This window comes from Oncorhynchus masou, chromosome 22 (assembly GCF_036934945.1).
Source record: "Oncorhynchus masou masou isolate Uvic2021 chromosome 22, UVic_Omas_1.1, whole genome shotgun sequence".
NCBI classification, from domain to species: Eukaryota; Metazoa; Chordata; class Actinopteri; order Salmoniformes; family Salmonidae; genus Oncorhynchus; species Oncorhynchus masou.
The window spans coordinates 3363786-3376123 of NC_088233.1; the positions used below are offsets into that span (position 1 = coordinate 3363786).

The 12338-nt window shown below is 49.7% G+C and overlaps 1 protein-coding gene across 1 annotated transcript in view; it reads right to left on the reverse strand.

The window, feature by feature from the left end:
- LOC135509770 (myelin regulatory factor-like) overlaps nt 1-12338 on the reverse strand; it is a 78097-nt gene that overhangs the window by 37179 nt on the left and 28580 nt on the right. Inside the window, exon 3 of the mRNA XM_064930670.1 lies at nt 9786-9832. Within this exon, the coding sequence (XP_064786742.1) occupies nt 9786-9832 (47 nt within the window). The remainder of the gene's footprint in view (nt 1-9785; nt 9833-12338) is intronic.

A 12338-nucleotide genomic window follows, 5' to 3' on the forward strand; every position in this document is an offset into this window, starting at 1 on the left:
GACTCTTCCTCTTCACTTCTACTCTACAGATTCAACATGTCTCTATGGATTCAATAAACAGCTTTAACGATATCACAATATACTGCATATTCAACTAACATACCCTATATTAAAATATACTGAACAGAGAGCGAGAGACAGAGAGACAGAGACACAGAGGGAGAGACACAGAGGGAGAGAGACACAGAGAGAGAGACACAGAGAGAGACACAGAGAGAGAGACAGAAAACATTGTATAGGACCATCCTGTAGAGAAAAGGTACCACTAACAGTGACCATCTGCTACATGTTCTCACTCACCATCTAACGAGCCAACCAAGCGTTTGAAAATAGCCTCACTATACCGCCACAGGTTCCTCTGAAAACCTTTAATCTCTCTTCATCAACAGCTCTATCATACAAAAGGACACTATCACCGAAAATAATAGGTGAAATTCCCACTAAGGAACATGTCCCCCATAATAATAACAGTTTAAATATTAAGCATTGGTTATAAGCAATGGCAAACTGTGTAGAATTGCAGGAAATTACTTTAAAAAGGCCAAATGTTCTCTCAGCGTCATGGCAAAATGTGAAAAATAGCATGGGGGAGGGGGCCTGTCTTTTCAGCCCCCCCTTAAATACAATTGGCTACCCTGGGTGTGGTGCCTCCCTATTCTCATTGAGCGCTGTGATGAGGAGTATGAGAGATCGGACCAATGTGCAGGGTGGTAAGTGTTCGTCATTTTTAATGAAACGTCACTGAACACGAAAATACAAAATAACAAAGTCAAAGACAGAAACGAAAAACGAAACAGTTCTGTCTGGTGAAGACACAGAGACATTAAACAATCACCCACAACTCAAGTGGGAAAAACAGGCTGCCTAAGTATGGTTCTCAATCAGAGACAACGATTGATTACTTTTATTTGTATTGTTATTATTAGAAGTATTTTTTGTGTATTATTATTTGTATTTTTATTATTATTATTATAATTTTAAAAAATGTATTTTAATTTTTTTTATTATTTATTTTTTATTATTATTATTATTTGAATTATTATTATAATTGTTATTATATCATTTTTTATATTATTATTATTTTTATTATTATTTATTACAATGTTGATTATAATTGTATTATTATTATAATTTTAATTATAATTATTATACATGTATTGTTTCTGCATTGTTGGGAAGGGCTCGTAAATCAGCATTTCCCTGTTAGTCTACACCTGTTGTTTACAAATCATGTGACAATTAAAAAATGATTTGATACCAATGGGAATAGTTTCAAAACTAAAAACCCACCTGAGACTCTAGACAGACTGACGCAAACTATCAAACTATTTGAAAGATTTCAAATAGTATTTGAATCCAGGTCTGGAAGGTGGTGCTGTTGGGGACCAGTGAGCTCATGACTAAGGCAGGCTGGGAAGGGAAGGGGTGTGGCCGGGACAGACAGAGAAACAGACAGGGATAGACCAACACACACACACACACACACACAAGGGTGAAAACGTGCACACAGACACACACACCTCTCTTTCTCATTATCAATGAGTCTGGCTGTGATTCCCGCCCTGTTCCTTCCAACCACAGTCTAATAACAGACACACCCAGCATTGAGCCCTGAGCATTGAGAACTGCCTGCTAACGTAACAGTGTATATTTAGACACCAATCACACACACACACACAGAGAGAGAGAAGCCTATAGCAGCAGCATCCTGTACATAACAACATTAACATCTCTAGTTAGTAGCTATTAAATCATTTAGACACAAAAATGACTCTACAGGAAGTATGATCGCAAATTGATTTGATTGTGCAGGGCCGGGCTCAGACTTGTTAAAAAAACAAAAACAGAGCGAGTGAATATGACCACACCCGCTGTCTCTCTCTCCTCCCTGCTGCAGAGACCACCACAGTGTTTATAGTGTTGTCTCTCTCCTCCCTGCTCAGAGACCACCACAGTGTTTATAGTGCTACAGAGACCACCACAGTGTTTATAGTGTTGTCTCTCTCTCCTCCCTGCTACAGAGACCACCACAGTGTTTATAGTGTTGTCTCTCTCTCTCCCTGCTACAGAGACCACCACAGTGTTTATAGTGTTGTCTCTCCCTCTACAGAGACCACCACAGTCCTCTCTCCTCCCTGCTACAGAGACCACCACAGTGTTTATAGTGTTGTCTCTCTCTCCTCCCTGCTACAGAGACCACCACAGTGTTTATAGTGTTGTCTCTCTCTCCTCCCTGCTACAGAGACCACCACAGTGTTTATGTTTGTCTCTAGTGTGTTTATAGTCTCTCTCTCCTCCCTGCTACAGAGACCACCACAGTGTTTATAGTGTTGTCTCTCTCTCCTCCCTGCTACAGAGACCACCACAGTGTTTATAGTGTTGTCTCCTCCCTCTCCTCCCTCCCTGCTACAGAGACCACCACAGTGTTTATAGTGTTGTCTCTCTCCCTCTACAGAGACCACCACAGTCCCTGCTACAGAGACCACCACAGTGTTTATAGTGTTGTCTCTCTCTCCTCCCTGCTACAGAGACCACCACAGTGTTTATAGTGTTGTCTCTCTCTCCTCCCTGCTACAGAGACCACCACAGTGTTTATAGTGTTGTCTCTCTCTCCTCCCTGCTACAGAGACCACCACAGTGTTTATAGTGTTGTCTCTCTCTCCTCCCTGCTACAGAGACCACCACAGACCACCACAGTGTTTATAGTGTTGTCTCTCTCTCCTCCCTGCTACAGAGACCACCACAGTGTTTATAGTGTTGTCTCTCTCTCCTCCCTGCTACAGAGACCACCACAGTGTTTATAGTGTTGTCTCTCTCTCCTCCCTGCTACAGAGACCACCACAGTGTTTATAGTGTTGTCTCTCTCTCCTCCCTGCTACAGAGACCACCACAGTGTTTATAGTGTTGTCTCTCTCTCCTCCCTGCTACAGAGACCACCACAGTGTTTATAGTGTTGTCTCTCTCTCCTCCCTGCTACAGAGACCACCACAGTGTTTATAGTGTTGTCTCTCTCTCCTCCCTGCTACAGAGACCACCACAGTGTTTATAGTGTTGTCTCTCTCCCTCCTCCCTGCTACAGAGACCACCACAGTGTTTATAGTGTTGTCTCTCTCCCTCCCTGCCAGAGACCACCACAGTGTTTATAGTGTTGTCTCTCTCCTCCCTGCTACAGAGACCACCACAGTGTTTATAGTGTTGTCTCTCTCTCCTCCCTGCTACAGAGACCACCACAGTGTTTATAGTGTTGTCTCTCTCTCCTCCCTGCTACAGAGACCACCACAGTGTTTATAGTGTTGTCTCTCTCCTCCCTGCTACAGAGACCACCACAGTGTTTATAGTGTTGTCTCTCTCTCCTCCCTGCTACAGAGACCACCACAGTGTTTATAGTGTTGTCTCTCTCTCCTCCCTGCTACAGAGACCACCACAGTGTTTATAGTGTTGTCTCTCTCTCCTCCCTGCTACAGAGACCACCACAGTGTTTATAGTGTTGTCTCTCTCTCCTCCCTGCTACAGAGACCACCACAGTGTTTATAGTGTTGTCTCTCTCTCCTCCCTGCTACAGAGACCACCACAGTGTTTATAGTGTTGTCTCTCTCTCCAGAGACCACCACAGTCCCTGCTACAGAGACCACCACAGTGTTTATAGTGTTGTCTCTCTCTCCTCCCTGCTACAGAGACCACCACAGTGTTTATAGTGTTGTCTCTCTCTCCCTCCAGAGACCACCACAGTGTTTATAGTGTTGTCTACAGAGACCACCACAGTGTTTATAGTGCTGTCTCTCTCTCCTCCCTGCTACAGAGACCACCACAGTGTTTATAGTGCTGTCTCTCTCTCCTCCCTGCTACAGAGACCACCACAGTGTTTATAGTGTTGTCTCTCTCCACACAGCTACAGAGACCACCACAGTGTTTATAGTGTTGTCTCTCTCTCCTCCCTGCTACAGAGACCACCACAGTGTTTATAGTGTTGTCTCTCTCTCCTCCCTGCTACAGAGACCACCACAGTGTTTATAGTGTTGTCTCTCTCTCCTCCCTGCTACAGAGACCACCACAGTGTTTATAGTGTTGTCTCTCTCTCCTCCCTGCTACAGAGACCACCACAGTGTTTATAGTGCTGTCTCTCTCTCCTCCCTGCTACAGAGACCACCACAGTGTTTATAGTGTTGTCTCTCTCTCCTCCCTGCTACAGAGACCACCACAGTGTTTATAGTGTTGTCTCTCTCTCCTCCCTGCTACAGAGACCACCACAGTGTTTATAGTGTTGTCTCTCTCTCCTCCCTGCTACAGAGACCACCACAGTGTTTATAGTGTTGTCTCTCTCTCCTCCCTGCTACAGAGACCACCACAGTGTTTATAGTGTTGTCTCTCTCTCCTCCCTGCTACAGAGACCACCACAGTGTTTATAGTGTTGTCTAGTGTTTATAGTCTCTCTCTCCTCCCTGCTACAGAGACCACCACAGTGTTTATAGTGTTGTCTCTCTCTCCTCCCTGCTACAGAGACCACCACAGTGTTTATAGTGTTGTCTCTCTCTCCTCCCTGCTACAGAGACCACCACAGTGTTTATAGTGTTGTCTCTCTCTCCTCCCTGCTACAGAGACCACCACAGTGTTTATAGTGTTGTCTCTCTCCTCCCTGCTACAGAGACCACCACAGTGTTTATAGTGTTGTCTCTCTCCTCCCTCCCACCACAGTGCTACAGAGACCACCACAGTGTTTATAGTGTTGTCTCTCTCTCCTCCCTGCTACAGAGACCACCACAGTGTTTATAGTGTTGTCTCTCTCTCCTCCCTGCTACAGAGACCACCACAGTGTTTATAGTGTTGTCTCTCTCTCCTCCCTGCTACAGAGACCACCACAGTGTTTATAGTGCTGTCTCTCTCTCCTCCCTGCTACAGAGACCACCACAGTGTTTATAGTGTTGTCTCTCTCTCCTCCCTGCTGCAGAGACCACCACAGTGTTTATAGTGCTGTCTCTCTCCTCCCTGCTACAGAGACCACCACAGTGTTTATAGTGTTGTCTCTCTCTCCTCCCTGCTACAGAGACCACCACAGTGTTTATAGTGTTGTCTCTCTCCTCCCTGCTACAGAGACCACCACAGTGTTTATAGTGTTGTCTCTCTCTCCTCCCTGCTACAGAGACCACCACAGTGTTTATAGTGTTGTCTCTCTCTCCTCCCTGCTACAGAGACCACCACAGTGTTTATAGTGTTGTCTCTCTCTCCTCCCTGCTGCAGAGACCACCACAGTGTTTATAGTGTTGTCTCTCTCTCCTCCCTGCTGCAGAGACCACCACAGTGTTTATAGTGTTGTCTCTCTCTCCTCCCTGTGTTGTCTCTCTCTCCTCCCTGCTACAGAGACCACCACAGTGTTTATAGTGTTGTCTCTCTCTCCTCCCTGCTACAGAGACCACCACAGTGTTTATAGTGTTGTCTCTCTCTCCTCCAGAGACTGTTTATAGTGTTGTCTCTCTCTCCTCCCTGCAGAGACCACCACAGTGTTTATAGTGTTGTCTCTCTCTCCTCCCCTGCTACAGAGACCACCACAGTGTTTATAGTGTTGTCTCTCTCTCCTCCCTGCTACAGAGACCACCACAGTGTTTATAGTGTTGTCTCTCTCTCCTCCCTGCTACAGAGACCACCACAGTGTTTATAGTGTTGTCTCTCTCTCCTCCCTGCTACAGAGACCACCACAGTGTTTATAGTGTTGTCTCTCTCTCCTCCCTGCTACAGAGACCACCACAGTGTTTATAGTGTTGTCTCTCTCTCCTCCCTGCTACAGAGACCACCACAGTGTTTATAGTGTTGTCTCTCTCTCCTCCCTGCTACAGAGACCACCACAGTGTTTATAGTGTTGTCTCTCTCTCCTCCCTGCTACAGAGACCACCACAGTGTTTATAGTGCTGTCTCTCTCCTCCCTCCCACCACAGTGTTTATAGTGTTGTCTCTCTCCTCCCTGCCAGAGACCACCACAGTGTTTATAGTGTTGTCTCTCTCTCCTCCCTGCAGAGACCACCACAGTGTTTATAGTGTTGTCTCTCTCTCCTCCCTGCTACAGAGACCACCACAGTGTTTATAGTGTTGTCTCTCTCTCCTCCCTGCTACAGAGACCACCACAGTGTTTATAGTGTTGTCTCTCTCTCCTCCCTGCTACAGAGACCACCACAGTGTTTATAGTGTTGTCTCTCTCCTCCCTGCTACAGAGACCACCACAGTGTTTATAGTGTTGTCTCTCTCTCCTCCCTGCTACAGAGACCACCACAGTGTTTATAGTGTTGTCTCTCTCTCCTCCCTGCTACAGAGACCACCACAGTGTTTATAGTGTTGTCTCTCTCCTCCCTGCTACAGAGACCACCACAGTGTTTATAGTGTTGTCTCTCTCTCCTCCCTGCTACAGAGACCACCACAGTGTTTATAGTGTTGTCTCTCTCTCCTCCCTGCTACAGAGACCACCACAGTGTTTATAGTGTTGTCTCTCTCTCCTCCCTGCTACAGAGACCACCACAGTGTTTATAGTGCTGTCTCTCTCTCCTCCCTGCTACAGAGACCACCACAGTGTTTATAGTGTTGTCTCTCTCTCTCCCCCCTGCCAGAGACCACCACAGTGTTTATAGTGTTGTCTCTCTCTCCTCCCTGCTACAGAGACCACCACAGTGTTTATAGTGTTGTCTCTCTCTCCTCCCTGCTACAGAGACCACCACAGTGTTTATAGTGTTGTCTCTCCCCCTCCAGAGACCACCACAGTGTTTATAGTGTTGTCCCTGCTACAGAGACCACCACAGTGTTTATAGTGCTGTCTCTCTCTCCTCCCTGCTACAGAGACCACCACAGTGTTTATAGTGCTGTCTCTCTCTCCTCCCTGCTACAGAGACCACCACAGTGTTTATAGTGCTGTCTCTGTTTATAGTGTTGCTCTCTCCTCCCTGCTACAGAGACCAACACAGTGTTTATAGTGTTGTCTCTCTCTCCTCCCTGCTACAGAGACCACCACAGTGTTTATAGTGTTGTCTCTCTCTCCTCCCTGCTACAGAGACCACCACAGTGTTTATAGTGTTGTCTCTCTCTCCTCCCTGCTACAGAGACCACCACAGTGTTTATAGTGCTGTCTCTCTCTCCTCCCTGCTACAGAGACCACCACAGTGTTTATAGTGTTGTCTCTCTCCTCCCTGCTACAGTGTTTATAGTGTTGTCTCTCTCCTCCCTGCTACAGAGACCACCACAGTGTTTATAGTGCTGTCTCTCTCTCCTCCCTGCTACAGAGACCACCACAGTGTTTATAGTGTTGTCTCTCTCTCCTCCCTGCTACAGAGACCACCACAGTGTTTATAGTGTTGTCTGTCAGAGACCACCACAGTGTTTATAGTGTTGTCTCTCTCCTCCCTGCTACAGAGACCACCACAGTGTTTATAGTGTTGTCTCTCTCTCCTCCCTGCTACAGAGACCACCACAGTGTTTATAGTGTTGTCTCTCTCTCCTCCCTGCTACAGAGACCACCACAGTGTTTATAGTGTTGTCTCTCTCTCCTCCCTGCTACAGAGACCACCACAGTGTTTATAGTGTTGTCTCTCTCTCCTCCCTGCTGCAGAGACCACCACAGTGTTTATAGTGTTGTCTCTCTCTCCTCCCTGCTACAGAGACCACCACAGTGTTTATAGTGTTGTCTCTCTCCTCCCTGCTACAGAGACCACCACAGTGTTTATAGTGTTGTCTCTCTCTCCTCCCTGCTACAGAGACCACCACAGTGTTTATAGTGTTGTCTCTCTCTCCTCCCTGCTACAGAGACCACCACAGTGTTTATAGTGCTGTCTCTCTCCTCCCTGCTACAGAGACCACCACAGTGTTTATAGTGTTGTCTCTCTCCTCCCTGCTACAGAGACCACCACAGTGTTTATAGTGCTGTCTCTCTCTCCTCCCTGCTACAGAGACCACCACAGTGTTTATAGTGTTGTGTCTCTCCTCCCCCTGCTGCAGTCACCACAGTGTTTATAGTGTTGTCTCTCTCCTCCCTGCTACAGAGACCACCACAGTGTTTATAGTGTTGTCTCTCTCTCCTCCCTGCTACAGAGACCACCACAGTGTTTATAGTGCTGTCTCTCTCTCCTCCCTGCTACAGAGACCACCACAGTGTTTATAGTGTTGTCTCTCTCTCCTCCCTGCTGCAGAGACCACCACAGTGTTTATAGTGCTGTCTCTCTCTCCTCCCTGCTACAGAGACCACCACAGTGTTTATAGTGTTGTCTCTCTCTCCTCCCTGCTACAGAGACCACCACAGTGTTTATAGTGTTGTCTCTCTCTCCTCCCTGCTGCAGAGACCACCACAGTGTTTATAGTGTTGTCTCTCTGCTACAGAGACCACCACAGTCCCTGCTGCAGAGACCACCACAGTGTTTATAGTGTTGTCTCTCTCCTCCCTGCTACAGAGACCACCACAGTGTTTATAGTGTTGTCTCTCTCTCCTCCCTGCTGCAGAGACCACCACAGTGTTTATAGTGTTGTCTCTCTCTCCTCCCTGCTACAGAGACCACCACAGTGTTTATAGTGTTGTCTCTCTCTCCTCCCTGCTACAGAGACCACCACAGTGTTTATAGTGCTGTCTCTCTCTCCTCCCTGCTACAGAGACCACCACAGTGTTTATAGTGCTGTCTCTCTCTCCTCCCTGCTACAGAGACCACCACAGTGTTTATAGTGTTGTCTCTCTCCTCCCTGCTGCAGAGACCACCACAGTGTTTATAGTGTTGTCTCTCTCTCCTCCCTGCTACAGAGACCACCACAGTGTTTATAGTGTCTGTCTCTCTCTCCTCCTCTGCTACAGAGACCACCACAGTGTTTATAGTGTTGTCTCTCTCTCCTCCCTGCTACAGAGACCACCACAGTGTTTATAGTGTGTTCTCTCTCTCCTCCCTGCTACAGAGACCACCACAGTGTTTATAGTGTGTCTCTCTCTCCTCCCTGCTACAGAGACCACCACAGTGTTTATAGTGTTGTCTCTCTCTCCTCCCTGCTACAGAGACCACCACAGTGTTTATAGTGTTGTCTCTCTACTCCCTGCTAGAGACCACCACAGTGTTTATAATGTTGTGTCTCTCTGTCCAAGTTGCTGAAGGTGCAACATAATCACAGTCATTTCAAACAGAAAAGTTCTGTTACCAAAATCCTTTATTCGTTTAGGAAAAACATTCCCTATTCTCTCAATCTTTTTGCATTGCATGCAAATGTTACCAATAGGGCCTGACTTACAAAATCAAAAAAAATAAACTTAAATGTTATTTGTCACATGTGCCAAATACAACCTTACCATGAACTGCTTTCTTATAAGCCCTTAACCAACAAGCTTTAAAAAATAAAGACATAAGTTAAAAATACACAAGTAAGAAATAGAAAAGGCTGACAGTTATCTAGTTAGTGGATTGACAATTCTTATGATTCCACTCAACAATGCTGGGTAGATCTGTACATTTACACAGTTTTTAATGGAGATTTTTTTGGGCCGGCAATTTAAAATCATTAACAATCAGTAATCTTATAAATACTTAATGAACTAATAAATAAAAGGTCCTTTCTGGAATCTGTTCCAAACCAAACCATTACCAGGTATTTGACTCATACTCTCATATTAATGCTAAGGCCACAGGTAAGATCACATGCTAATGAGTAACTATAGTATAAATTATCATAAAACACAGTTCAAAAAAAACACACACACACACACACACACACGGCGTAGTAAACCCCTCCATATCTTAGCATAAACACACGTGCACACAAACATGCTCCGGTCCATATCTTACCGTATAGAGCCTTGGCACCCATCTTGCTGTCAGATCTGGCCACCCCACTGCAGAGAGAAGAAGAGCAGAAGGAGGATGAGGAGTTACCAGGGTTACGTTGTCTGCCCTTCATCGCTTCAAACTTTTTTCTCCAGCTCTTCCTAATATCAGTATCACAATGTGCTACAAACACTATCTATTCCTAATCAGTCTGATACAGTCAGAGTCCCAGCTAGAGTCCCAGCTAGAGTCCCAGCTAGAGTCCCAGAATGGACAGCACTGGAAGACTGTCTGATATACTGACCAGATGGCCCAGAGAGAGAGGGGGGAGAGAGGGTGGGGACTTGAGAGATAGGGTCTCTCTCCTCCCTGGAGAGAGGGGGGACTTGGAGAGAGGGGGAGAGAGGGTGGGGACTTGGAGAGAGGGGTGGGGACTTGGAGAGAGAGGGGGAGAGAGGGGTGGGGACTTGGGGAGAGGGGGAGAGAGGGGGGGACTGGAGATAGGGGGGAGAGAGGGGGGGGACTTGGAGAGAGGGGGAGAGAGAGGTGGGGACTTGGAGAGAGGGGGGACTTGGAGAGGGAGTGGGGAGAGAGGGGTGGGAGTTGGGAGGGGACTTGGAGAGAGAGGTGGGGACTTGGAGAGAGGGGGGAGAGAGGGGGTGGGAGGGGACTTGGGGGGAGAGAGGGGGGACTTGGAGAGAGAGGGGGGGAGAGGGGGTGGGGGGACTTGGAGAGATAGGGGGAGGGAGGGGGGAGGGGGTGGGAGTGTGGAAGCCGGGGGTGAGAAGACTTGGAGAGATAGGGGGGAGAGGGGGTGGGGACTTGGAGAGAGAGGGGGAGAGAGGGGGGGAGAGAGAGGGTGGGGACTTGGAGAGAGAGGGGGAGAGAGAGGGGGTGGGGACTTGGAGAGAGGGGGGAGAGAGGGGGGGACTTGGAGAGAGGGGGTGGGGACTTGGAGAGAGGGGGGACTTGGAGAGAGGGGGGGACTTGGAGAGGGGTGGGAGTGGGGGGGACTTGGAGAGATAGGGGGAGAGGGGGTGGGGACTTGGAGAGAGAGGGGGAGAGAGAGGGGGGAGAGAGAGGGGTGGGGACTTGGAGAGAGAGGGGGTGGGGACTTGGAGAGAGAGGTGGGGACTTGGAGGAGAGGGGGGAGAGAGGGGGTGGGAGTGTGGGAGGGGACTTGGAGAGAGAGGGGGAGAGGGGGTGGACTTGGAGAGAGAGGGGGAGAGAGGGGGGAGAGAGAGGGGGGGGGACTTGGAGAGAGAGGGGGGGGAGGGGGGGACTTGGAGAGAGAGGGGGGGAGAGAGGGGTGGGAGTGTGGGAGGGGACTTGGAGAGAGAGGGGTGGGGACTTGGAGAGAGGGGGACTTGGAGAGAGAGGGGGAGAGGGGGTGGGAGTGTGGGAGGGGACTTGGAGAGAGGGGGGAGAGAGGGGTGGGGACTTGGGGGAGAGAGGGGTGGAAGGGTGGGAGGGGGGGGAGAGAGGGGGTGGGGACTTGGAGAGAGGGGGGGGGGGGTGGGAGTGTGGAGGGGACTTGGAGAGATAGGGGGGAGTGGGTGGGGACTTGGAGAGAGGGGGGAGAGAGGTGGGGACTTGGAGAGAGAGGGGTGGGGACTTGGAGAGAGAGGGGTGGGGACTTGGGAGAGAGAGGGGGGAGAGAGTGGGGGACTTGGAGGAGGGGGAGAGACTTGGAGAGAGAGGGGGAGAGTGTGGGGGGGACTTGGAGAGAGGGGGGAGAGTGGGGTGGGGACTTGGAGAGGGGGTGGGGACTTGGAGAGAGAGGGGGAGAGAGGGGGTGGGGACTTGGAGAGAGAGGGGGAGAGAGGGGTGGGGACTTGGAGAGAGGGGGTGGAAGTGTGGGAGGGGACTTGGAGAGAGAGGGGGTGGAAGTGTGGGAGGGGACTTGGGGAGAGAGGGGGTGGAAGTGTGGGAGGGGACTTGGAGAGAGAGGGGTGGAAGTGTGGGAGGGGACTTGGAGAGAGAGGGGTGGAAGTGTGGGAGGGGACTTGGAGAGAGAGGGGTGGAAGTGTGGGAGGGGACTTGGAGAGAGGGGGTGGAAGTGTGGGAGGGGACTTGGAGATAGAGGGGTGGAAGTGTGGGAGGGGACTTGGAGAGAGGGGGGGAGAGAGGGGTGGGGACTTGGAGGGGGGTGGGAGAGAGGGGTGGGGACTTGGAGAGAGAGGGGGAGAGAGGGTGGGGACTTGGAGAGAGAGGGGTGAGAGAGGGGTGGAAGTGTGGGAGGGGACTTGGAGAGAGAGGGGGGAGAGAGGGGGAGAGAGGGGTGGGAGTGTGGGAGGGGACTTGGAGAGAGAGGGGGAGAGGGGGTGGGGACTTGGAGAGAGAGGGGGGAGAGAGGGGTGGAAGTGTGGGAGGGGGCTTGGAGAGAGAGGGGGAGAGAGGGGTGGGAGTGTGGGAGGGGACTTGGAGAGAGGGGGGGTGGGAGTGTGGAAGGGGACTTGGAGAGAGGGGGGGAGAGAGGGGTGGGGACTTGGAGAGAGAGGGGGAGAGAGGGGTGGGGACTTGGAGAGAGGGGGGAGAGAGGGGTGGGGACTTGGAGAGAGAGGGAGAGAGAGG